General features: G+C 49.4%; 2 protein-coding genes across 2 annotated transcripts in view; both read right to left on the minus strand.

The window, feature by feature from the left end:
• The window catches only part of LOC116972886 (oocyte zinc finger protein XlCOF6-like), a 411853-nt gene that overhangs the window by 271419 nt on the left and 115630 nt on the right, over positions 1 to 24804 (minus strand). The gene's annotated exons all lie outside the window — the stretch shown is intronic.
• On the minus strand, positions 4369 to 12576 carry atg12 (autophagy related 12). Its single transcript, XM_033020512.1, has 4 exons — positions 12481 to 12576; positions 6984 to 7120; positions 5708 to 5770; positions 4369 to 5171 (listed from the first exon to the last, which is right to left on the minus strand). Exons 1-4 carry the CDS (start codon positions 12512 to 12514, stop codon positions 5112 to 5114), a joined length of 294 nt encoding a protein of 97 aa, XP_032876403.1. The 5' UTR covers positions 12515 to 12576; the 3' UTR covers positions 4369 to 5111.

Here is a 24804-nt window from a genome sequence, read left to right on the forward strand (position 1 = left end):
ATTATTAGTAAAGGCACGGGAGAATTATGCCTACCTAAGAGATCGATTTGTGAGGTAGGCATAATAGTCCCGTGCCTTTCATTCGCAGTACATGTAACACGTGAAAGTATGTGCAGCTGATGTGCCGTCGATGCTGATTCAAGCCTTCAATGACAAGGGGAGCTGAAGGCAGCTGAAATTCTGCCTTTGCACCGTGGACTGTGTACTGCACATGCGCAGCAGCCTCTGGCAGTGCGGGCGTGGAGCTTACTCCTGAGTCAGCGCGATCAAGGGACCAATTGAGGTTACTCGTGTTGACACAGGAGTAAGCTCCACCGCCCGCACTGCTAGAGGTGAGCGGGCCGGCAGAAGGCGCTGAGATGGCGGTCGTTTCCGCTGTCCGGTCCCAGCGGCCGCTCGCAGCCACCTGAGCTACTTCCCTCCCCGGCCACAATGCGCCTGGAGCGTCGCGGCAGCAGTGAGTGTGTTTCTGGCATGATCCCCAACCCCCTCCTTCTCAACGCTCCTGCCCTCCCCGCAATTTTACCCCTGGCCACACTCCCCACATGCTGTGAAAGGAACTCTCCCCCCAATTGGTCCCTTGAGCTAGTATTGTCATTCAATACGATCACAACTGATTCAACTTGTCCCGGTGTGCTCCCGTTTTTCCCACCATCTCTCCACCTGCCGTCACCCTCCACCCCCCACCCATTCAGTAATTCAGAATGAAGGCGATTTGGAAGCCTCGGGCAAATTGAATTGTTAATTTCTTTAATTTAATTTTTTATTTTTTTGAGCGTGGGAAATTCTAAATTCCGCCAGCCTTGTTGCGTCTTCGACGCAGGTGCATTTTCATTGCCGGGAAATACGGTACTTTATTAAGAGATATAGCTTTTGAAGACTTTATAAAAGTCGATTGACAGTTTACGGAGAGAACAATCTGCACATGTGCGATTTAAGATTTTTTTAAAGCCGACTGACTGTCTACCCTGAGTACGTGCCTGATACAAGCCCAGTCGACCCATTCTTTCATCGTATGTCAGTCCCACCATCCCTGTACACTGCACTCCCTCAATAGTAAGAATGTCCTTCCTCAAATAACGAGACCAAAACTACACTCAATACTCCAGGTGCGGTCTCGCCAGGGCCCTGTACACCTGCTTATACTTAAACTGTGTGACCTCTGGTTTTGGACATTCCCAACATCGGGAACATGTTTCTTGCATCTAGCCGGTCAAATCCCTTAAGAATTTTATGTGTTTACAAGATATCCCCTCTCGCCCTTCTGCATTCTAGTGAATACAAGCCAGGTTGGGCTGAATGCCTGTTTCAACGCTTCACTCTATGAACAGGTGATCGATTGTCTGCATGGACACGATGGGCCGAAGGGCCTGTTTCTGTGTGGTATCACAAAGCCGTTACTGATACTGAGGCTCTACAAGGTGCTGGTTCAACGACATTTGGAGTATTAGGGCAGTTTTGGGCCCCGTATCTGAGGAAGGATGTGCTGGCTCCGGAGAGGGTCCAGAGGAGGTTTCACCAGAACCTCAGGAATTAGTGGGTTAACGTATGATGAGCGTGGCTGTACTCGCTGGAGTTTAGAAGAACGAGGGCGGGAACCTCATTGAAACCCTCTCCCCCTTCTATCTCACCCCTCTGTGCCCCCTCCTCTTTCCCCCCTCTAGCTCTCCTCTTCATTTATTCTCTCCCTCTTTAGCCTCTGACCTCCTCACCTCTCCCTCTTCCCATCATTTTTAATCCTCTAACCCCTTCCTGTATCCTCTACATCCCCTCCCCCCTCATTCCCTCTCTCCACCTAACCCTCTCCCTCCTCCATCACCCCCTCGTTCTCCACCCTCGCCCCATTTCCTGTACCCTCTAACCCTCTCCCCTCCCCTCCTCTAATCCCCCTTCCTCCCCCTCGCCTCCCTCCTCTATTTTCACCTTCAACCATTTCAATTCAGCTCCTTCAACTCCCCTTGCATCCAGACGTACCAAATATGATTTATTTAATTACTATTTATTTAGGGTGTCACGGTGGTGCATCGGTAGAGTTGCCGCCTCACAGCGCCAGAGACCCGGGTTCGATTATCCGGGTGCTCCAGTTTCCTCCCACGCTCCAAAGACGTGCGGGTTTGTAGGTTAATTGGCTTCGGTAAAGATTGTAAAATGTCCCCCACTGCGTAGGATACTGTTAGTGTGGAGATCGCTGGCCGGTGCGGTCTCTGTCGGCCGAAGTGCCTGTTTCCGCACTGTACCTCTAAACTACACTATTACCACACAAAACCATGGCAGCGCACCCACCACCAAGTTATCTCAATTTCCAACCAACTATGTTACAATCTTACGGAAGAAGTAGACGGTACAGCTATGTCCCTCTCTAACACCACCCGGTAACGGGGCAAGCATCTAGCTCGGGCAAAAGCCCTCTTCCGCCTGGCACCGTGACTTGTGGATGGCCAGCTTGGCCAGGCCTAGGAGCAACCCAACCAGGCCACCTTCAGCCCTGCCCACTCCCTAGATCCCGTCACCAGTCCAATGGTCGCTGACAGCAGAGCCACTCCCCACCCCTACAGACCCTCAATGGAATGAAGTTTATGCCCCTGTCCCACTTAGGAAACCTGAACGGAAACCTCTGGCGACTTTGCGCCCCACCCAAGGTTTCCGTGCGGTCTCCAGAGGTTTCCGTTCAGGTTTCTTAGGTGGGACAGGGGCATAAGCATGCAGGTACATCAGGCAGTGAAGAAAGCTAATTGCATGTTGGCCTTCATCATGAGAGGAGTTGAGTATAGGAGCAAACAGGGTTTTTTGCAGTTGTACAGGGCCCTGGTGAGACCACACCTGGAGTATTGAGGAAGGACATTCTTGCTATTGCGGGAGTGCAGCGTAGGTTCACCAGGTTAATTCTTGGCCAGGCCCAGAAGCAACCCTACCAGGACATCTTCAGCCCTGCCCACTCCCTAGATCCCATCACCAGCCCTCCGGCCGCTGACAGCAGAGCCGCTCCACCCCTACAGACCTTTGGTGGAGTGGCGGTGCTCTTGCCCTCTGGACACTGCTACAAGGGACATTCAAATGTCACATTGCATTAATAGGCCTCAAGAGTAGGCTATTCGGCCCTTCAAACTATTCCTACTCCGTCCCTGTCTTCTCCCCATATCCCTTGACTCAGCTATCTTTAAGAGCTAAATCTAACTCTCTGTTGAAAACATCCAGTCAATCGGCCTCCACTGCCTTCTATGGCAGATAATTCCACAGATTCACAACTCTAGGTGGAAATGTTTCTCCTCATCTCAGTCCTAAACGGCCAACCCCTTAATCTTAAACTGTGTGTGACCCTGCTTCTGGACTCCCCCAACATCGGGAACATGTTTCCCACATCTTGCCGGTCCAATCCTTCAAGAATATTATGTTTCAATAAGATCCCCTCATCCTTCTAAATTTGCCATCCCGGGAATTAACCTGGTGAACCTTCAATATCAAGAATTTCCTTCCTCAAATTTCTAGACCAAAACTGCACAATATTCCAGGTGTTTCCATGACGTTCTACCAGCTTGCGTTGTGACCTTCAATTCAATGCGTCGTGAAGCTCTGCACACTTTTTTTTGTATCAAAATAATGTATTTAATTACTGGACAGACTCGGCTTGTACTCGCTAGAATTTAGAAGATTGAGGGGGGATCTTATAGAAACGTACAAAATTCTTAAGGGGTTGGACAGGCTAGATGCAGGAAGATTATTCCCGATGTTGGGGAAGTCCAGAACAAGGGGTCACAGTTTAAGGATAAGGGGGAAGTCTTTTCTGACCGAGATGAGAAAAACAATTTTCACACAGAGTGGTGAATCTCTGGAATTCTCTGCCACAGAAGATAGTTGAGGCCAGTTCATTGGCTATATTTAAGAGGGAGTTAGATGTGGCCCTTGTGGCTAAAGGGATCAGGGGGTATGGAGGGAAGGCAGGTACAGGATACTGAGTTGGATGATCAGCCATGATCATATTGAATGGCGGTGCAGGCTCGAAGGGCCGAATGGCCTACTCCTGCACCTAATTTCTATGTTTCTATGATCACAATACAGAACAAACCGTGGTAACACACCCACCGCCATAGTACAAAATCACCAAATGATCCAAATTTCTAACAAATATGTTGAAAATATATTTGAGGGAGAGGGAGAGAGGGTGGAGAGGGATGGGAGAGAGAAAGAGAGAGGGGGGTGAGAGGGTGGAGAGACAGGGGGGCACAGCGAGGGGGGAGAGGAGAGAGAGAGGGGAGAGAGAGAGAGAGGGGGGGGAGAAAGAGAGAGAGGGGAGGGGGAAAGAGAGGTGGGGATTGGGTGGGGGGAGAGAGGGGGGCGGGGACTACCCCAGAATCATAAATCATTCTTTGGTCAAGAGACAATAATCATTTTATTGAGTTTATACATTCTGGAAATTGTGGACAGAGAGAGACCGAGAGCTTCACTCTCTCCCCCCCACTCCTCTCCTCCCCTGGTCTCTCCCAAATGTCTTGCCTTGAGCATAGTATAGGAGCCAAGAGGACCTTCTGCAGTTGTACAGGGCCCTGGTGAGACCACACCTGGAGTATTGTGTGCAGTTTTGGTCTCCAAATTTGAGAAATGACATTCTTGCCATTGAGGGAGTGCAGCGTAGGTTCACCAGGTTAATTCCCAGGATTGCGGGACTGTCATATGTTGATAGAATGGAGCGACTGGGCTTGTATACACTGGAATTTAGAAGAATGAGAGGGGATCTTATTGAAACATATAAGATTATTAAGGGATTGGACACGCTAGAGGCAGGAAACATGTTCCCGATGCTGGGGGAGTCCAAAACCAGGGGCCACACAGTTTAAGAATAAGGGGTACGCCATTTAGAACGGAGATGAGGAAAAGCTTCTTCACCCAGAGAGTTGTGAATCTGTGGAATTCTCTGCCTCAGAAGGCAGTGGAGGCCAATTCTCTGAATGCTTTCAAGAGAAAGTTAGATAGAGCTGTTAAAGATAGCGTAGTCAGGGGATATGGGGAGAAGGCAGGAACGGGGTACTGATTGTGGATGATCAGCCATGATCATATTCAATGGCGGTGCTGGTTCGAAGGGCCGAATGGCCTCCTGCACCTGTTGTCTATTGTCTTCACCCCCATGCTTGTGATTTGCAGTAGTGGAGCACCAACTTATTGTCACTTCCAAAGCACTAAAAACAGACAGAAAAGTCTATTAGAAAACAGCTAGAACTTTTCCCTCTCCTTCCCTCCCCTCTAAAGGATTCAGTCAGTGTAGTTTATTGCCACGTGTACCAAGGTACAGTGAAAAACTTTCTTGTTGCAAGATATCCTGTCAGTGGAAAGACTATACATGATTACAATCGAGCCGTCCACAGTGTACAGATACAGGATAATGGGAATAACGTTTAGTCACAGAGTGATACAGCGCGGAAACAGGCCCTTCGGCCCACCGAGTCCGTGCTGACCAGCGATCGCCCGTTCACTCACTAGTTTAGTTTAGAGATACAGCATGGAAACAGGCCCTTCGGCCCACCGAGTCCTATTGACATTATTCCCGTTATCCTGTATATGTACATTGAGGGCGGCTCGATTGTAATCATGTATAGTCTTTCCGCTGACTGGATAGAATTAAACAAGAAAGCTTTTTGCTGCACCTCAGTACACGTGACAACAAACTACACTTAAAGCGTAAAAGACCAGATATGAATCTTGGATATAAACCCACCTCGAATAGTGTCCCGACGTCCTGCTCGGGCGAGGGGGCAAAAGACTGATTCACGTAAATAAACTAAAAGGGAAAAGAGAGAGGTTTAAAGAGTCCAGGATTAGACACAAAAAGCAGAATTTGGCCATTCGGCCCATCGAGTCTACACCACCATTCAATCACGGCTGATCTATCGCTCCCTCCTAACCCCATTCTCCTGCCTTCTCCCCATAACCCCTGACACCTGTGCTAATCAAGAATCTATCTCTGCATTAAATATATCCACCGACTTGGCCTCCACCGCCATCTGTGGCAACGAATCCCACAGATTCACCACCCTCTGGCTAAAGAAATTCCTCCTCATCTCCTTTCTAAAGGAACGTCCTTTAATTCTGAGGCTGTGTCCTCTGGTCCTAGACTCTCCCACTGGTGGAAACATCCTCTCTACATCCACTATATCAAGGACTTTCACTATTCGGTAAAGTTTCAATGATGTCCCCCCTCTCATTCTTCTAAACTCCGGCGAGTACAGGCCCAGTGCCGACAAATGCTCATCCTATGTTAACCTGCTCATTCCTGGGATCATTCTGGTAAACCTCCTCAAGACCTTCTCTAGGGCCAGCACATCCTGCCTCAGATAGAGTGGATGTGGAGAGGATGTATGTGGAGGTTATTGTCTAATCTATCTGAGGGGGAGAGAGAGGGGGGAGAGAGGGAGAGAGGAGGGGAGAGAGGGGGAGAGAGGAGGGGAGAGAGACGGGAGAGAGAGGGAGAGAGAGAGGGGAGGCGAGCGGGATTGAAGAGGGAGAGAGGGAGGGGGAGAGGGATATAGAGAGAGAAAGGGAGAGAGCGCGAAAGAGGGGGGAGTGGGCGAGAGAGGGAGAGTGAGAGGGAGTGAGTGAGGGAGAGAGAGGATGGTAGAGAGAGGGGGAGAGAGACGGAGGGAGAGGGGGGAGAGATAGAGAGGGAGGGAGAGAGGGGGAATAATAGACACAAAATGCTGCAGTAACTCAGCGGGACAGGCAGCATCTCTGGAGAGAAGGAATGGGTGACGTTTCGGATCAAGACGCTTCTTCAGAGAAAGGTTGGTCCTATCCTCCCTCATTCTCTCTCTTCCTATCGGGGAGAGAGGGGGAGAGAGAGAGACGGAGGGAAAGAGACGGAGGGAAAGAGAGGGAGGGAGAGAGAGGGAGAGGGAGAGAGAGGGGGAGAGGGGTAGAGAGGGAGAGGGAGAGAGGGAGATGGGGAGAGGGGGAGAGAGGGAGAGAGGGAGGGAGTGAGCCTTCCGCTCCCCCACCAGCTGCTCTCCGGCCTCCAACTTGAGGAACTTTGTCACGAAGAGCCCGAGCGCCTGGATTGTCCGCGATCTCTCCACCGTCCATTTCTTCTGCTTCATGATCGGCGTATCTCCCACCGCCTTCAGGAGAACATCAACTGGGAGAGAGAGGGGTGGAATGGAAGGGAGGGAGAGGAAAGGAGGGAATGAGGGTGCGAGAAAGGAGACAGAGAGACGGAGAGGGAGAGAGAGAGACAGAGACGGAGAGAGAGGGAGAGATGGAGAGGGAGAGAAAGAGGTTGAGAGACAGAGGTTAAGAGAGAGAGAGAGACGCACAAACACACACATACAGTGAGACAGTGAGACAGAGGGGAGAGACAGGGGGAGAGAGACAGAGAGAGAGATAGACAGATGGAGAGACAGAGGGAGACAGAGACGGAGGGAGAGAGGCAGAGAGAGAGAGAGAGGGGGAGATGGGGAGGTAGGAGAGAGAGGAGAAAGGATTAGTTCTAGATTTATCCCAATGTAAGACCATCGACTCACACTCCCTCTCCCCTTCCCCCTCTCTTTTCGTTCCCACTTGCTCCCCTCTCTCCCTTCTTCTCATTCCCTCTCTTCCCTTCCCCTCTTGCATCTTTCACCTCTCCCCTCCATCTCTCACCCCTCTCTCCCCCTAACAGTACCACCCTCCTGCCCCTCATTCAATCTCTCTTCCCCTATCTTTCCCCTCTCTCTCTTTGCTCTCTCCCCCCACCCTCTCCCCCTCTCTCTCTGCACCGTCCTCTCCCCTTCCTACCCCAAACCCTTTCCCTCCCTCTCCCATCCATTTACCCCTCTCTCCCCTCCACTCCCCCTGCCCCTCAATCCCTCATTCCTTCCCATCTCTCTCTCCCTTCACTCATTCCTTCCCTCTCGAGAAGCTCGAGAAGGGACAACAGAGTAAGGTCAGGGCCAATTGCGCGGGGGGAAGTGAATACGGAGGTCAAAAGTGCTGTATATGAATGCGCAAAGTATAAGGAAATAAAGTGGACGAGCTTGAGGCTCAGTTAGAAACTGGCAAGTATGATGTACAAGGCATTGGTGAGGCAATTCTGGAGTATGGTTGTACAATTTTGGTCGCCTAATTCTAGGAAGGATGTCAACAAAATAGAGAAGTACAGAGGAGATTTACTAGAATGTTGCCTGGGTTTCAGCAACTAAGTTACAGAGAAAGGTTGAACAAGTAGGGCTTATTCTTGGAGCGCAGAAGGTTAAGGGGGGACTTGATAGAGGTTTTTAAAATGATGAGAGGGATAGACAGAGTTGACGTGGAAAAGCTTTTCCCACAGAGTAGGGAAGATTCAAACAAGGGGACATGACTTGAGAATTAAGGGAATGAAGTTTAGGGGTAACATGAGGGGGAACTTCTTTACGCAGAGAGTGGTAGCTGTGTGGAATGAGCTTCCAGTGAAGGTGGTGGAGGCAGGTTCGTTTTTATCATTTAAAAATAAATTGGATAGTTATATGGATGGGAAAGGAATGGAGGGTTATGGTCTGAGCGCAGGTATATGGGACTAGGGGAGAGACTATGTGTTCGGCCAGGACTAGAGGGGTCGAGATGGCCTGTTTCCGTGCTGTAATTGTTATATGGTTATGTTGTGGGAATTACTGAGACATGGCTGCAAGAGGGCCAGGGCTGGGAACTGAATATTCAAGAGTATACCTCCTATCGAAAAGACAGACAGGTGGGCAGAGGGGGTGGGCTTGCCCTGTTGGTGAGGAATGAATTCAGTCCCTTGCAAGGGGGTGATATTGAACAGGAGATGTGGAGTCAGTATGGATAGAACTATGGAATTGTAAGGGTAAAAAGACCCCAATGGGACTAATCTACAGGCCCCCAAACAGTAGCCTGGACATAGGGCGCAAGTTGAATCAGGAGTTAAAATTGGCATGTAGCAAAAGTAATGCTGTGGTTGTTATGGGAGATTTCAACATGCAGGTAGACTGGGCAAATCAGGTTGGTACTAGACCCCAAGAAAGGGACTTTGTAGAATGCCTTCGTGATGGATTCTTAGAACAGCTTGTATTGGAGCCTACCAGGGAGAAGGCAATTCTGGATTTAGTGTTATGTAATGAACCGGATTTGATAAAGGACCTCGAGGTTAATGAGCCATTAGGAGGCAGTGACCATAACATGGTCGGGTTTAATCTACAATTGGAGAGGGAGAAGGGTAGATCGGAGGTGTCAGTGTTACAGTTGAATAAAGGGGACTATGGGGCCATGAGGGAGGAGCTGGCCAAGGTTGACTGGAAAGATACACTAGCAGGGATGACAGTGAAACAAAAATGGCAGATGTTTCTAGGAATAATACAAAAGGTGCAGGATCCGTTCATTCCCAGGAGGAAGAAAGATTCCAAGGGGAGAAAGGGACAACCATGGCTGACAAGGGACGTCAGGGACAATATAAAAATTAAAACGAAGAAGTACAACGTAGCAAAGATGAAGCAAGAGGATTGGGTAATGTTTAAAGAACAACAGAAGATAACCAAAAAGACAATACGGGGAGAAAAGATGAGGTACGAAGGTAAGCTAGCCAAGAATATAAAGCAGGATAGTAAAAGCTTCTTTAGGTGTGTGAAGAGGAAAAAATTAGTTAAGACCAAAGTTGGACCCTTGAAGACCGAAAAAGGTGAATTTATTATGGGGAACAAGGAAATGGCAGATGAGTTGAACAGGTACTTTGGATCTGTCTTCATTAAGGAAGACACAAACAATCTTCCTGATATAGTAGTGGCCAGAGGATCTGGGGTGACGGAGGAACTGAAGGAAATCCACAGGAAATGGTGTTGGATAGACTGATGGGACTGAAGGCTGATAAATCCCCAGGGCCTGATGGTCTGCATCCCAGGGTACTTAAGGAAGTGGCTCTAGAAATCGTGGATGCATTGGTGATCATTTTCCATGTTCTATAGACTCAGGATCAGTTCCTGTGGATTGGAGGGTAGCTAATGTTATCCCACTTTTTAAGAAAGGAGGGAGAGAGAAAACGGGGAATTATAGACCTGTTATCGGTGGTGGGGAAGATGCTGGAGTCAATTATAAAAGATGAGATAGCCGCACATTTGGATAGCAGTAACAGGATCGGTCCGAGTCAGCATGGATTTACAAAGGGGAAATCATGCTTGACTAATCTTCTGGAATTTTTTGAAGATGTAACTAGGAAAATGGCAAGGGAGAGCCAGTGGATGTAGTGTACCTGGACTTTCTGAAAGCATTTGATAAGGTCCCACATAGATTAGTGGGCAAAATTAGGCCACATGGTATTGGGGGTAGAGTGCTGACATGGATAGAGAAGTGGTTGGCAAACAGGAAACAAAGAGTAAGCATTAACGGGTCCCTTTCAGAATGGCAGGCAGTGACCAGTGGGGTACCGCAAGGCTCGGTGCTGGGACCGCAGCTATTTACAAAATATATCAATGATTTGGATGAAGGGATTCAAAGTAACATTAGCAAATTTGTAGATGACAGCAAGCTGGGTGACAGTGTGAATTGTGAGGAGGATGCTATGAGAATGCAGGGTGACTTGGACAGGTTGGGGGAGTGGGCAGATGCATGGCAGATGAAGCATCATTGCGGATAAATGTGAGGTTATCCACTTTGGTAGCAAAAACAGGAAGGCAGATTACTATCTAAATGGCGTCAAGTAAATAGCAAAAGGATTTGAGTATAGGAGCAGGGAGGTTCTACTGTAGTTGTACAGGGTCTTGGTGAGACCACACCTGGAGTACTGCATTCAGTTTTGGTCTCCAAATCTGAGGAAAGACATTCTTGCCACAGAGGGAGTACAGAGAAGGTTCACCAGACTGATTCCTGGGATGTCAGGACTTTCATATGAAGAAAGTCTGGATAGACTCGGCTTGTACACGCTAGAATTTAGAAGATTGAGGGGGGATCTTATAGAAACTTACACAATTCTTAAGGGGTTGGACAGGCTAGATGCAGGAAGATTGTTCCCGACGTTGGGGAAGTCCAGAACTAGTGGTCACAGTTTAAGGATAAGAGGGATGTCTTTTAGGACCGAGATGAGAAAATCATTTTTACACAGAGTGGTGAATCTCTAGAATTCTCTGCCACAGAAGGTAGTTGAGGCCAGTTCATTGGCTATATTTAAGAGGGAGTTAGATGTGGCCCTTGTGGCTAAAGGGATCAGGGGGTATGGAGAGAAGGCAGGTACAGGATACTGAGTTGGATGATCAGCCATGATCATATTGAATGGCGGTGCAGGCTCGAAGGGCCGAATGGCCTACTCCTGCACCTAATTTCTATGTTTCTATGTTTCTATGTAAGAAAGCAAATGGCATGTTGGCCTTTATAACAAGAGGAATCGAATATAGGAGCAAAGAGATCCTTCTGCAGTTGTACAGAGCCCTAGTGAGACCACACCTGGAGTATTGTGTGCAGTTTTGATTCCCTAATTTGAGGAAGGACATTTTTGCTATTCAGTGAGTGCAGCGTAGGTTTACAAGATTAATTCCCGGGATGGCAGGGCTGTCGTATGCTGAGAGAATGGAGCAGCTGGGCTTGTACACTCTGGAGTTTAGAAGGATGAGAGGGTATCTCATTGAAACATATAAGATTGTTAAGGGTATGGACATGCTAGAGGCAGGAAACATGTTCCTGATGTTGGGTGATTCCAGAACCAGGGGCCACAGTTTAAGAATAAGGAGTAAGCCATATAGAATGGAGACGAGGAAACACTTTTTCTCACAGAGAGTGGTGAGTCTGTGGAATTCGCTGCCTCAGAGGGCGCTGGAGGCAGTTTCTCTGGATGCTTTCATTGAAACATAGAAAATATAAAAAGAGGTGCAGGAGTAGGCCAATCGGCCCTTCGAGCCTGCACTGCCATTCAATATTATCATGGCTGAGGGAGAGCAGCGTACGTTTACAAGGTTAATTCCCGGGATGGCGGGGCTGTCATATGCGTTCAAGAGAGAGCTAGGTAGGGCCCTTAAAAATAACGGAGTCAGGGGATATGGGGAGAAGGCAGGAACGGGGTACTGATTGGGGATGATCAGCCATGATCACATTGAATGACGGTGCTGGCTTGAAGGGCCGAACGGTCTACTCCTGCACCTGTTGTCTGTTGTTATTGTCTCTCTCCCTCCAAAACCTTTTCCCTCCTCTCTCCATTTACCCATCTTTCTCCTCCGCCCTCTCTCTCCCTCGCACCCACCCCCCCCAAAACCTCCCTCATTCACCCTCCCTCCCTCCCTCCCTCATATTTACCCCCTGGTCTCTGTCTCTCCCTCCCTCTCTCTCCCCATTTCCCATTCCTCTCTCCCTCCCTCCCTCCCTCTATGTTTCCCTTCACAATCCCTCTCCCTCACACCCACCCCCTCAATCCCTCATTCACCCCCCTGTCTCCCTCCATTTACCCCTCTCCCCCTCTCATAGTTACACCCCTGGTCTCTTCCCTCCCCCCTGTATTTCCCTCCCTCTCTATATCTTCTTTATTCTCTCTCTCTCACACTCACTCACTTTTCCGTCGCTGCGGCTCCTCCGTCTCCGCCATCTCTCTCCCTCCCTCTGCCCCTCACAAAGATGGCCGCCGAGGCACTTCCGCCCCGCACACTCCCACCCCCTCAATCACCGCTCGCTCTCTCTCTCTCTGTGCCCCTCACTAAGATGGCCGCCGAAGCACTTCCGCTCCCCCCACACACACACAGACTGCCCAATAAGCTCGTTCGGTATTCCGACTGCGCATGCCCAGGTCAAAGGTGATTAAGCATAAACATTGCTGGAAAGCAGTGGAGCAGTGAACCTTCATTTCTTCCGTTTTTCCAGCTTTGATTCTTCTAGGTAAGGAAATACTGCTTTCAAACTATGAAATATTTGTATTTATTGTTCCTTTGTTAAAAGCTAAGAGTATTTTGTTGTTTATATTGCTTTATGCTTTGGTGAGTGAGCAGGATTGTGCTCGTCAGTGGTCAGTGTCGGGTCTGGGTCTGTTGAGTTGCTGCTGGGCCGTCCCTGTCCCAGTCCCCTCCTGGGTGTCTCGTCCCTGTCTGGAGGAGGCCGCAGGTGTCGGGCCGGGCTTGCAGCCGGCGCGGGTGGAGGACTGAGTTGCTGCAGCGCTTTGTGTGTATAGCTGGTGCTCAGCTTTCGCTGGCGCCGGGGGGTTGGTTGGCTGGCGGTCCCTGGCCCTTCGGGGAGCGGGTTTGGGCTGGAGTTGGAGTTTCTTCTCCGCGCTGGGCCAGGGGCCGCTCGACACTGGCACCTGGGGGGTTGGATGGCGGTCCTGGCCCGTTGGCAGATGGTCCCCGAACTTCCGCCTTCACACAGTTTGTGCTTATTGTCACATACAACAATACGGCCGACGAGGTACTTCCACCCCTCACCCATTGCCTCAACCTCCCACCACACAAACTAAGATGGCAGCCGGGGCACTTCCACCCCTCACATGATGTCACCACCAGGAGGGTCGGGGAATGAGAATGGCGACTGGTGCACATGACATCACCGCCTGCCACAACGTCAGCGCTCCTGAGAGGGGAGTAAGGAGGGGGAATAAATGAAGGGGAGGGGAGAGAGATAGAGAGAGAGAGAGGGGGAAAGCGACAGTGAGGAGGATAAATGAAGGGGGGAAGAGAGAGAGAGAGGGGAGGGGGAAAGAAGGAAGAGGAGAGGAGAAAACGTGGGGGAGAAAGAGAAGCTTAGGGGCATCTTGGTAGGGGGCGGTGACGTCACTGAGGGAGGGGGCGCAGTGACGTCAGTGGCCCTTCTCTCCAGCCTGACGCTGAGCGTCATGGGCAAGGTGAATGCATCCGCCATGTTGACTGATTGGCTAATAGCTATGCCGTCTGACAGGCTATTTAGTTGTTCTAGCTTGAAAAAAAAACAAATCCCGGGTGAAAAAACTCAGGCCGTTAAAGTTCTGGAATAAAACTTCTGACGCCATGAATGAAGTTGCAGGAATAACAACGTTATTTCACTTCAAATCCAGTTTAATGATCACGAGGACACGAGGCTACAGACAAAGCTACCATATCCGAACCAAGGGCCGCCCGCGTAACAGCACCAGATAACTTCCTCCAGGAACGGACTCGACAAACACCTGACAGAGTGTGAATACAATGACTGATCTGTATCCCCTTTCCTTAGCTCATACTCCATATAAAGATAAAATATCATATTAAGTAGCAACTATAGCAAACTAAACACTACATACTAAACACTACTGCCGAAACAGGGTAGACACAAAATACTGGAGTAACTCAGCGGGTCAGCAGCATCTATCGAGAGACGGAATGGGCGACGTTTCAGGTCGAGACCCTCCTCCAGACTGATGTCAGGGGAGGGGGCGGGACAAAGATAGAATATATGCGGAGACGGTAAGACAAGTGGGAGAACTGGGCAGGGGACAGGGATGGAGAGAGAAAGCAAGGGCTATCTGAAGTTAGAGAAGTCAATGTTCATACCGCTAGTGTGTAAACTACCCAAGCAAAATTGGTGCAGTTCCTCCAATTTACGCTGGGCCTCACTCTAACATTGGAGGAGGCCCAGGACAGAAAGGTCAGATTGGGAATGGGAGGGGGAGTTGAAGTGCTGGACCACCGGGAGATCAGGTGGGTTTAGGCAGACTGAGCGGATGTGTTCAGCTAAACGATCACCGAGCCTGCGCTGGTCTCGCCGATGTACAGGAATCGACACCTGGAACAGCAGACACAGTAGATGAGGTTGGAGGAGGTGCATGTGACCTCTGCCTCACCTGGAAAGACTGTTTGGGTCCTTGGATGGAGTCCATTGTCAGAATGAGGCCCAGCACAAATTGGAGGAACTGCACCTCGTAATTCGCTTGGGTAGTTTACACCCCAACGGTATGAACATTGACTTATCTAACCAAGTAGCCCTTGCTTTCCCTCTCTTTCCATTTCCTCCCCTCCCAAGTTCTCCCACATCTTACTGTCTCTGACTACATTTTATCTCTGTCCCGCCCCCTCAGGGAGCGAGAGAAGGAGTGTGTGAGAGAGGGAGTGTGTGGGAGGAGGGGGCCATGGAGGGTGGGGTGGAAAGAATTTGGGTACGAGTAGGGGGGGGGGAGAGACTGCAGGGAGAGGGGAGTGTGGGGGAGGGGGAGAGAGAGTGGAGAGAGAGTTTGGGGAAGGGGGAGAGAGGAGAATGCAGCTTTAAGGGACATTGGTCAGTTAGCATTTGGAGTATTGCCTACTGTTCTGGTCACTCCATTACAAGACTGATGTGGAGGCTTTGGGGAAAGTGCAGAGATGGTTTATCAGAATGGTTTAAAGACAAGGAACTGCAGATGCTGGTTTACAAAAAAAGGACACAAAATGCTGGAGTAACTCAGTGGGACAGGCAGTATCTCTGGAGAGCAGGAATGGGTGACGTTTCGGATTGAGACTGAAGAAGGGTCTCGACCCGAAACGTTACCCATCCCTTCCAGCATTTTGTGTCTACCTAAACAGTGCCTATCCACGTTGCAGTGTGCCAGCAGGCTGGAGGAGCGGGCAAAGACCTCACCACAGAGCGGGCAGGTGAAGGGACGCTCACCGATGGGGGTACATTGGTGCTGCCACAGGCTGGACATGTGGGTGAAACCCTTGCAACACTCAGCGCACACAAAGGGTCTCTCTCTGGTGTGTAGCCGCCGGGGCTCCCGCAACCCCCATGCGCTCTTGAAACGCTTGCTGCAGAGGGAGCAGCCGCTCGCCGGTGTGGGCCCACCGGTGATGATGCAATCCCCGCGAACTGTCAAACTCCTCACTGCAGTGCGGGCAGTCGTAGTGCTGGCCACTGGTGTGCATGTGCTGGTGAGACAGGGCATGGGAGGCCATGGCAAAGCGCTATCCACACACCGGGCTGGGGAAGGGATGGTCGCCGAGCATCCAGCAGATGGTGCACCAACAGGTTGCTGAAGCCCTTGCCTCAGTGGCTGCAGGTGTAGGGCTGCTCCCCGGCGTGCAGGCGCCTGTGCATCAACAGGTCCGGCAACGACTTGAAGCATTTACCGTTGTCGGAGCTGGTGAAAGGCCCTTGAATCCCTCCCTTTGCTCCCTGCTTCCCCACCCTCCTCATCCCTCCCCCCACGCCTGGTCTCTCCCTCTCCCTCTCCCTCATCCCCCTGCACCTCTCTAGCCCTGCTCTCTCCATCCCTTTACTCACTCCTTCCCTCCCTCCTCTCTAGCCCACCTCACATGTTCCCTCCCTCCCCCCACTCCAGCCCTCGTCTCTTCACTCCCTCTACTGCCACTGTGTTCCCTCACTCACTCCCCCTCTCTACTCCTCCCCCCTCCACCCCCCACATATTCCCTCACCCCCTTCAACGACTCACTCTCTGCTTCAGTTCGCAGCTTTATTTTATTTCAAAGAATACTTTATTGAGGTAATAAAAAACTGAAATATATAAAGACAGAATATTCACCAACTTGCACAAGTAGTGAAGTGTTTCCATCACCATTCTTTGGCAAAGGGAACGTGAATAGACGGTGGGTTTTAACATGAATTGTAACAGGTTTGGGTGCAGAGACGGGAAGGTACTCTGTCCCCCACCCCCACCCCCCTCTCTCTCTCAACCCATCCTCTGTCTCTTCCCTCCCCCTGTCCCTCTCCCCTTCCCCTGTCCCTCTCCCCCCCCCCCCCCCCATGTCCCTCTCCCCTCCCCACTGTCGCCCCATCTCTCCCTCTCGTCTCTCACAGTTCTGCAGAGTATTTTTATGCAGCAGCTTCTCCATCTATTTACAGCGTTTACGACAGATTTGTTGATGTTTAATCTGTTCCTCGGGGCAGCGAGGATTCCAATCCGCTGCGCCCAATCCCGGCACATCCGGGTCTGGAGGAAGGGGCTAGCAGCACCTGGTCCGCGAATGGCCACCACCACCACCACCACCACCACCAGGCTTGAGAGCAGACCAACACGAAGCTCTGCTTGATGAGCAGTCTTAACTCTGCCTGGGGACCGCTCTGAGCTCTGTGACTGAGCCAGTCTTAGCTCCATGAGGAGGAAGGGGCTAGCAGCACCTCCAGGGCAACTCCACATGGAGACCGAATAATTTCATTGTCCTATCTGGGACACATGACAATAAAACTCTCTTGACTTGGACTTAAGCAAAAAAGGGTTATTGGGGAAAAAGAGCTACCTTAAATTTAGTTGTGTCTGGTTGGTTAAATATGGTAGGGTGAAGATGCTTTGATTGTGCGGGGAAGAAATTGGATGACGTTTCGGGTAGAGACCCTTCTTTAGACTCACTCTGGTTTTAGTGTTTTTAGTTTAATTTAAAGATGCAGCGTGGAAACAGGTCCTTCAGCCCACCGAGTCCACGCTGACCACCGATCACCTGTACACTAGTTCTATCCCACACATTAGCGACACAAGTCAAGATTCAAGAGTGTTTTATTCTCTCTCGTCCTAGTTAGAAGAATGAAATCATTACTTGCAGCAGCACAACAGAATATGTAAACATAGTACTCTGTAAACAATGTTATAAACGAGAAAACAAAACAGTGTATATTTGTATATGAATATATAACTATACACACACACACATACACAATTTCCCACCTGGGATGAATAAAGTTCTATTGTATAATATTGTGTGTGTAGGAAGGAACTGCAGATGCTGGTTTAAACTGAAGATAGACACAAAAGCTGGAGTAACTCAACAGGTCAGACAGAATCTCTGGACAAAACGAAAATATTACGTTTTGGGTTGGGTCTGAAAAAGGTTCCTGCACACCTTTGGAATGTGGAAGGAAACAAGAGCACCCAGAGAAAACCCATGCGATCAAAGGGAAAAGGAGCAAACTCCATACAGACAGCACCCATATTCAGGATCAATTATGGGTCTCTGGCAATTTTAGGCAGCAACTTTATGTCCAATGTACTGCCCCATAGTCTTGAACTGAATTTAAACATACAGTAGCTGTAAATGGGGACATAGCATCACCTAGAGATTTAAGACTGACAATGGATAGTTTATTTTCTTTTAGTAACCAAAGTTATCAACGTATAATTTTTCATGTGTTGCAAAATAAAATATAGTGGCACAGCTGGTGGACTTGCTGCCTCACACGCCAGAGATCTGTGTTCGATCCTGTCCTCCGGCACTGTATGTGTTGAATTTGCACATTCTCCCAGCAAGCATGTGGGTTTCCTCCCACATCCCAAAGACGTATTAGCTTTGTAGGTTAACTTGTCTCTGTAAAATTCCCCCTAATTGTAGGGAGTGGGTGAGGAAAGTTGGTTAACAGAACTTGTGTGAATGGGTAGACAAAAATGCTGGAGAAACTCAGCAGGTGAGGCAGCATCTATGGAGTGAAGGAAATAAGCGACCTTTCGGGTCGAGACCCTTCTTCAGACTGATGTGAGGGTGCGGGGGGTGGGAGGGGGGGGGGGCGGGAAGAAGAAAGGAAGAGGCGGAGACAGTGGGCTGAGGGAGAGATGGGAAGGGGAGGAGAAAGCAAGGACTACCTGAAATTGGAGGTCAATGTTCATACCGCTGGGGTGTAAACTGCCCAAGCAAAATGTGAGGTGCAGCTCCTCTAATTTACGGTGGGCCTCACTCTGGCCATGGAGGAGGCCCAGGACAGAAAGGTCGGATTCGGAATGGGAGGGGGAGTTGAAGTGCTGTGCCACTGACACCTACAGCAACGGATACAATAGATGAGGTTGGAGGAGGTGCAGGTGAATCTCTGCCACACCTGGAAAGGCTGCTTGGGTCTTTGAATGGAGTCAAGGGGGGGAGGGAACGCGACAAGGGTAGCATTTCCTGTGGTTGCAGGGGAAAGTGCCCGGAGAGGGGGTGGTTTGGGTGGGAAGGGACAAATTGACCAGGGAGTTACAGAGAGAGCGGTCTCTGCGGAAAGCCGACAGGTGAGGATGTGAAGATGTGGCCAGAGGTGGGATCCTGTTGGTAGACAAAGCTGGAGAAAATCAGTGGGTGAGGCAGCATCTATGGAGCGAAGGAAAAGGCGATGCTTCGGGTGGAGACCCTCCTTCAGACTGATGTCGGGGGGGGGGGGGGGGGGGGGGGGGGGGGACAGGAAAAAGAAAGGAAGATGCGGAGACAGTAGGCTGTGGGAGAGCTGGGAATGGGAGTTGGAATGGGAAGGGGAGTTGAAGTGCTGAGCCACCGGGAGATCAGGTTGGTTATTGCGAACTGTGTGGAGGTGTTGTGCGAAGCGATCGCCAAGCCTGCGCTTGGTCTCACCGAGGTTGATCATACGCTGAATAACCATATTTTTGTTTGGAAGTGGAAAGAGATAATAGAAATTGCATTCATTGCAACGTGTAAAAAGAGTTGAGATACTGTATTATAATTTTGCTGCATGTCATTGTGGGATATATCATGTCTTGTTTGGTGAATATGTTTAGTTTGTGACTATATTTGAAGCAGAAATAATACGTGAATGCTTCATTGACCATAATTCCGACCGGAACTACGCGCTTCGTCCGAGCACATTATCGCACGCGTCATGCAATCCGTCTTAAATGACCACTTAAACTGTCATTTGGCAACGTGAAAAGCTGCCGAGGTTGCCCGGCTGACAACGGGGGAAAAAAGTTAAGTGAGAGCCCTAATGTCTGTTGAGAGAAGGAATGGGCGAAATTTTGGGTCGAGACCCTTCTTCAGGGGAGAGGGAGATACAGAGATAAGGAAGTGTAAGTTGTGTGAACGAGGGAAAGGGGATGGAGATCAAGGAAAATGTAGGATAGAGCATTGTTGGAAAAGAAAGGTGGGGGTGGGATCGTCTGGCGAGTGATAGGTGGATACAGGTGAAGGAGGGGGGTGATAGGCGGATGGGTGGAGTAAGTGACTAAATCTGGGGGTGGAAAGCAGACAAAAAGAGGGTCAGATAAAGGGAGGGGGTCATAGAGTGATACAGTGCAGAAAAAGGCCCTTCGACCCAATACATCCATGTTGACCAAGATGCCCCATTGGCCTGCATTTGGCCCGTATCTTGCCACGGGTACAGGCCCTTCGGCCCATCAATGTCAATATGTCCGCCAAGTACCTATCCCAGGATTGAGCAATGCGGGACAGGAGGCCTTCGGCCCATCTTGTTGGTAGTGACCAATATGGCTAACCCAACATTTAGCTATGCCGCAAGGAAATAGGCTCTTCAGCCCTTCGTGTTCATGGTGACTGCCAATAACCTATCCCAATATTGAGATGTACATCCTCCCGCCCGCACGCCTCAGGCACCACCAGCGGCCAATGGGAGGGAGTCCCGCCACCTCGTCCTCTGACGGGCAGCACCAGCGGCCAATGGGATCAGGCCCCGCCTCTCCCGCCTCGACGTTACGATGTACCAGGTACCGTTCAAACCTTGCATCCGACCAATCAGAGACGCATCCCCGCCCCCACGCCGCAAGTTAACGCGTCCTATAGGTCGAAACGTAGCCCCGCCCCTCGGACCAGAAAGAGTCTTCCGCCAATCGGAGCCGCCCATCCCACCCTAGCAACAGTTGCCACGGCCGGCCCCTCCCGCGCGGCTCCTGCACCACGTGGGGGGGAACAATCACAGAAGTTGCAGAGGCTGCAAACCTGAGATAAAACCTCAAGTGGGGCCAGACTACAAAATGCTGCAGTAACTCAGCGGGACGGGCAGCATCTCTGGAAAGAAGGAATGGGCGACGTTTCGAGGTTGATGCCCTTCCTCAGACTGAGAGTCGCAGGAGAGATATAGACGGTGATGTGGAGTGAAAAGCATTTACATAGAAACATAGACAATATGTGCAGGAGTATGCCATTCAGCCCTTCGTGCCAGCACCGCCATTCAATATGATCCCGGCTGGTTATCCTCTATCAGTACCCTGTTCCTGCTTTCTCCCCATATAGCTTGATTCCGTTAGCCCTAAAAGCTAAATCCAGCTCTCTCTTGAAAACATCCAGTGAATTGGCCTCCACTGCCTTCTGTGGCAGAGAATTCCACAGATTCACAACTCCCTGGGGGAAAATGGCCAAACCCTCATTCTTAAACTGTGACCTCTGGTTCTGGACTCTCCTAACATGGGGAACATGTTTCCTGCATCTAGCCTGTCCAATCCCTTAATAATTTTAAATGTTTCTATAAGGTCCCCTCTCATCCTAAATTCCAGCGAATACAATCCCAGTCGACCCATTCTTTCATCATATGTCAGTCCCGCCATCCTGGGAATTAACCTGGTGAACCTACGCTGCACTCCCTCAATAGCAAGAATGTTCTTCCTCAAATTAGAAGACCAAAACTGCACACAATGCTCCAGGTGTGGTCTCACCAGGGCCCTGTACAAATACAGAAGGACCTCTTGGTCCCTATCCTATGCTCAGGACAAGACGTTTGAGAGAGGGGAGGGGGCGGGAGGAGAGAAATGGAGAGGAGAGGGAAGGGGAGGGGAGGAAAGGAGAGGGGAAGGTGGATAGAGTGAAGCTCTCTGTCTCTCTCTCTCTCTGTCCACAATTTCCAGAATGAGGGCCTGCACAACTGCAGAAAGACCTCTTTGCTCCTAAACTCAACTCCTCTCATGATGACCAACATGCCATTAGCTTTCTTCACTGCCTGTTGTACCTATATGCTTACTTTCAATGACTGATCTACATGGACACCTATGTCTCGTTGCACTTGCCATGTTCCTAACCAGACACCATTCAGATAACACAGAGTGCTGGAGTAACACCTTATACTTCCTTATCTCTGTGTCTTCCTCTCCTGTGCCTCTCAGTCTGAAGAAGGTTCATTCTCTCCAGAGATGCTGCCTGTCCCGCTGAGTTACTCCAGCATTTTGTGTCTCTGTGGAGAACATGGTTAAGGGATGTTTTTTGGGTCACAACCCTTCATCAGATCTGAAACATCGTCTATCCACGTTGACCAGAGATGCTGCCTGACCCGCTGAGTTACTCCAGCACTCTGTGAAACGTCACCTATCCATGTTCTCCACAGATGCTGCCTCCAGCACTTTGTGTCTTTTCATGTATGAACCAGCATCTGCAGTTCTTTGTGTCTTCCAAAGATAGGCACAACGTTCTGGGGGAAAAATATGGGCAACGTTTCAGGTCGGGACACTTGGCTACTTGTCAAACTTTGTTCAAGTTGAGAAACAACCTACCTGCCTTTTATTGTTTGCGGTATGAATAGTAATTTCTCTAATTTCAAGTAGCCCTTACATCCCCGCTCTCTCCATCCCTCCCCCACCCGTCATACCAGCTTCAAAGTCATCTTGTTGAGTCTCATTGTCAGTAACTTGATTTCACCGAGCCCACAGCTAACAATGGCCTGTTTCCTTTAACCTCGTCATTTTTTTTATCATATCCTCAGCATCTGGTTTGTTCTGTCATTTTCACACCTCACCCTTCCATATCTCTAGTCTCCCTCTTCCCTGACTCAGTCTGAAGAAGGGTCTCAACCCAAAACGTCACCTATTCCTTTTCTCCAGAGATGCTGTCTGACTTGCTGACTGATTTCTGCTTTTTGTGTCCATCCCCTTTTTATTCATCTCTTCCCTGTGCCCCACCTGAACGGGACCAGTTTCCCCCTTTTCCCCTTTCACCAATATCCCTTTCTGAGGCTTCTCATTCTGCTCATCTTCTCTCACATCCTTTCCTGTTCTTCCCATCTCTGGCCTTTGTCCACCCATCTGCTAATCACCCCGCTCCCCCTCACCTGTATCCATCTATTACTTAAAGATGGACACAACATGCTGGAGTAACTCAGTGGGACAGGCAGCATCTCTGGAGAGAAGGAATGGGTGGCGTTTCGGGTCGAGACCCTTCTTCAGAATGTTTAGGGATAAGGGAAACGAGAGATATTGACGGTGAAGTGGAGAGATAAAGAACAATGAATGAAAGATATGCAAATAAATGACAATGATAATGGAAACAGGCCGTAGTTAGCTGTTTGTTGGGTGAAAACAAGAAGCTGGTGCAACTTGGGTGGGGGAGGGATAGAGAGAGAGGGAATGCCGGGGCTACCTGAAGTTAGAGAAATCAATATTCATACCACTGGGCTGTAAGCTGCCCAAGCGAAATATGAGATGCTGTTCCTCCAATTTGTGTTTAGCCTCACTCTGACAATGGAGGAGACAGAGGACAGAAAGGTCTGTGTGAGAATGGGAAGGAGAATTAAATTGTTTAGCAACCGGGAGATAGAAACAGAGAAACATAGAAAATAGGTGCAGGAGTAGGCCATTCGGCCCTTCGAGCCCACACCGCCATTCGATATGATCATGGCTGATCATCCAACTCCGTATCCCATAATAATATAATAATAATAATAACTTTATTTATAGAGCACTTTAAAAACAACCACTGTTGCAACAAAGTGCTGTACATGACTAATCATGGACAAAAAATTATTACACGACAATAAAAACATTAAAAGAGAGAGTAAAAACAATAAAAAAAAAACAAAACATTAAAAACACTAAAACAGGAGCAAAGTCTCATGCAGGGTCAAAAGCCAAGGAATAGAAATGGGTTTTAAGATTGGTTTTGAAGATGGACAGTGGGGCCTGTCTGATATGCAACGGCAGAGTGTTCCATAACGCCGGTGCAGCAACAGAGAAGGCTCTATCCCCTCTGAGCTTCCGCATAGACCTCGGTACCTCCAGGAGCACCTCCCTCCCATCCCTGCCTTCTCTCCATACCCCCTGATCCCTTGAGCCACAAGGGCCACATCTAACGCCCTCTTAAATACAGCCAATGAACTGGCCTCAACTACCTTCTGTGGCAGAGAATTCCAGAGATTCACCAATCTCTGTGTAAAAAATGATTTTCTCATCTCGGTCCTAAAAGACATCCCTCTTATCCTTAAACTGTGACCCCTTGTTCTGGACTTCCCCAACATCGGGAATAATCTTCCTGCATCTAGCCTGTCCAACCCCTTAAGAATTTTGTAAGTTTCTATAAGATCCCCCCTCAATCTTCTAAATTCTAGCGTGTACAAGCCGAGTCTATCCAGTCTTTCTTCATATGAAAGTCCTGACATCACAGGAATCAGTCTGGTGAACCTTCTCTGTACTCCCTCTATGGCAAGAATGTCTTTCCTCAGATTAGGAGACCAAAACTGTACGCAATATTCCAGGTGTGGTCTCACCAAGACCATGTACAACTGCAGTAGAACCTCCCTGCTCTTATACTCAAATCCTTTTGCTATGAACGCTAACATACCATTTGCTTTCTTCACTGCCTGCTGCACCTGCATTCCTACTTTCAATGACTGGTGTACCATGACACCCAGGTCTCGTTGCATCTCCCCTTTTCCTAATCGGCCACCATTCAGATAATAGTCTACTTTCCTGTTTTTGCCACCAAAGTGGATAACCTCACATGTATCCACATTATACTGCATCTGCCATGCATTTGCCCACTCACCCAACCTATCCAAGTCACCTTGCAGCCTCGTAGCATCCTCCTCACAGCTAACACTGCCCCCCAGCTTCGTGTCATCCGCAAACTTGGACATGTTGCATTCAATCACCTCATCCAGATAATTACTATATATTGTAAATAGCTGGGGTCCCAGCACTGAGCCTTGCGGTACCCCACTAGTCACTGCCTGCCATTCTGAAAAGGACCCGTTTACTCCTACTCTTTGCTTCCTGTCTGCCAGCCAGTTCTCAATCCACATCAATACTGAACCCCCAATACCGTGTGCTTTAAGTTTGTATACTAATCTCTTATGTGGGACCTTGTCGAAAGCCTTCTGAAAGTCCAGATATAACACATCCACTGGTTCTCCCTTATCCACTCTACTAGTTACATCCTCGAAAGATTCTATAAGATTCGTCAGACATGATTTACCTTTCATAAATCCATGCTGACTTTGTCCAATGAATTCACCACTTTCCAAATGTGCTGCTATCCCATC

The sequence above is a fragment of the Amblyraja radiata genome, chromosome 5 (genome assembly GCF_010909765.2).
Source record: "Amblyraja radiata isolate CabotCenter1 chromosome 5, sAmbRad1.1.pri, whole genome shotgun sequence".
NCBI classification, from domain to species: Eukaryota; Metazoa; Chordata; class Chondrichthyes; order Rajiformes; family Rajidae; genus Amblyraja; species Amblyraja radiata.

Excerpts from the sequence above, each read along its gene's own strand:
- atg12 (XM_033020512.1), bottom strand. The coding sequence starts at position 12,514 with ATGGCGGAGACGGAGGAGCCGCAGCGACGGAAAA. Across the intron at positions 7,121-12,480 it reads GGAGCCGCAGCGACGGAAAA|TTGATGTTCTCCTGAAGGCG; the intron begins GTGAGTGAGTGT and ends TCTCTCTCCCAG. Across the intron at positions 5,771-6,983 it reads TGGAGGCCGGAGAGCAGCTG|TTTATTTACGTGAATCAGTC; the intron begins GTGGGGGAGCGG and ends TTTCCCTTTTAG.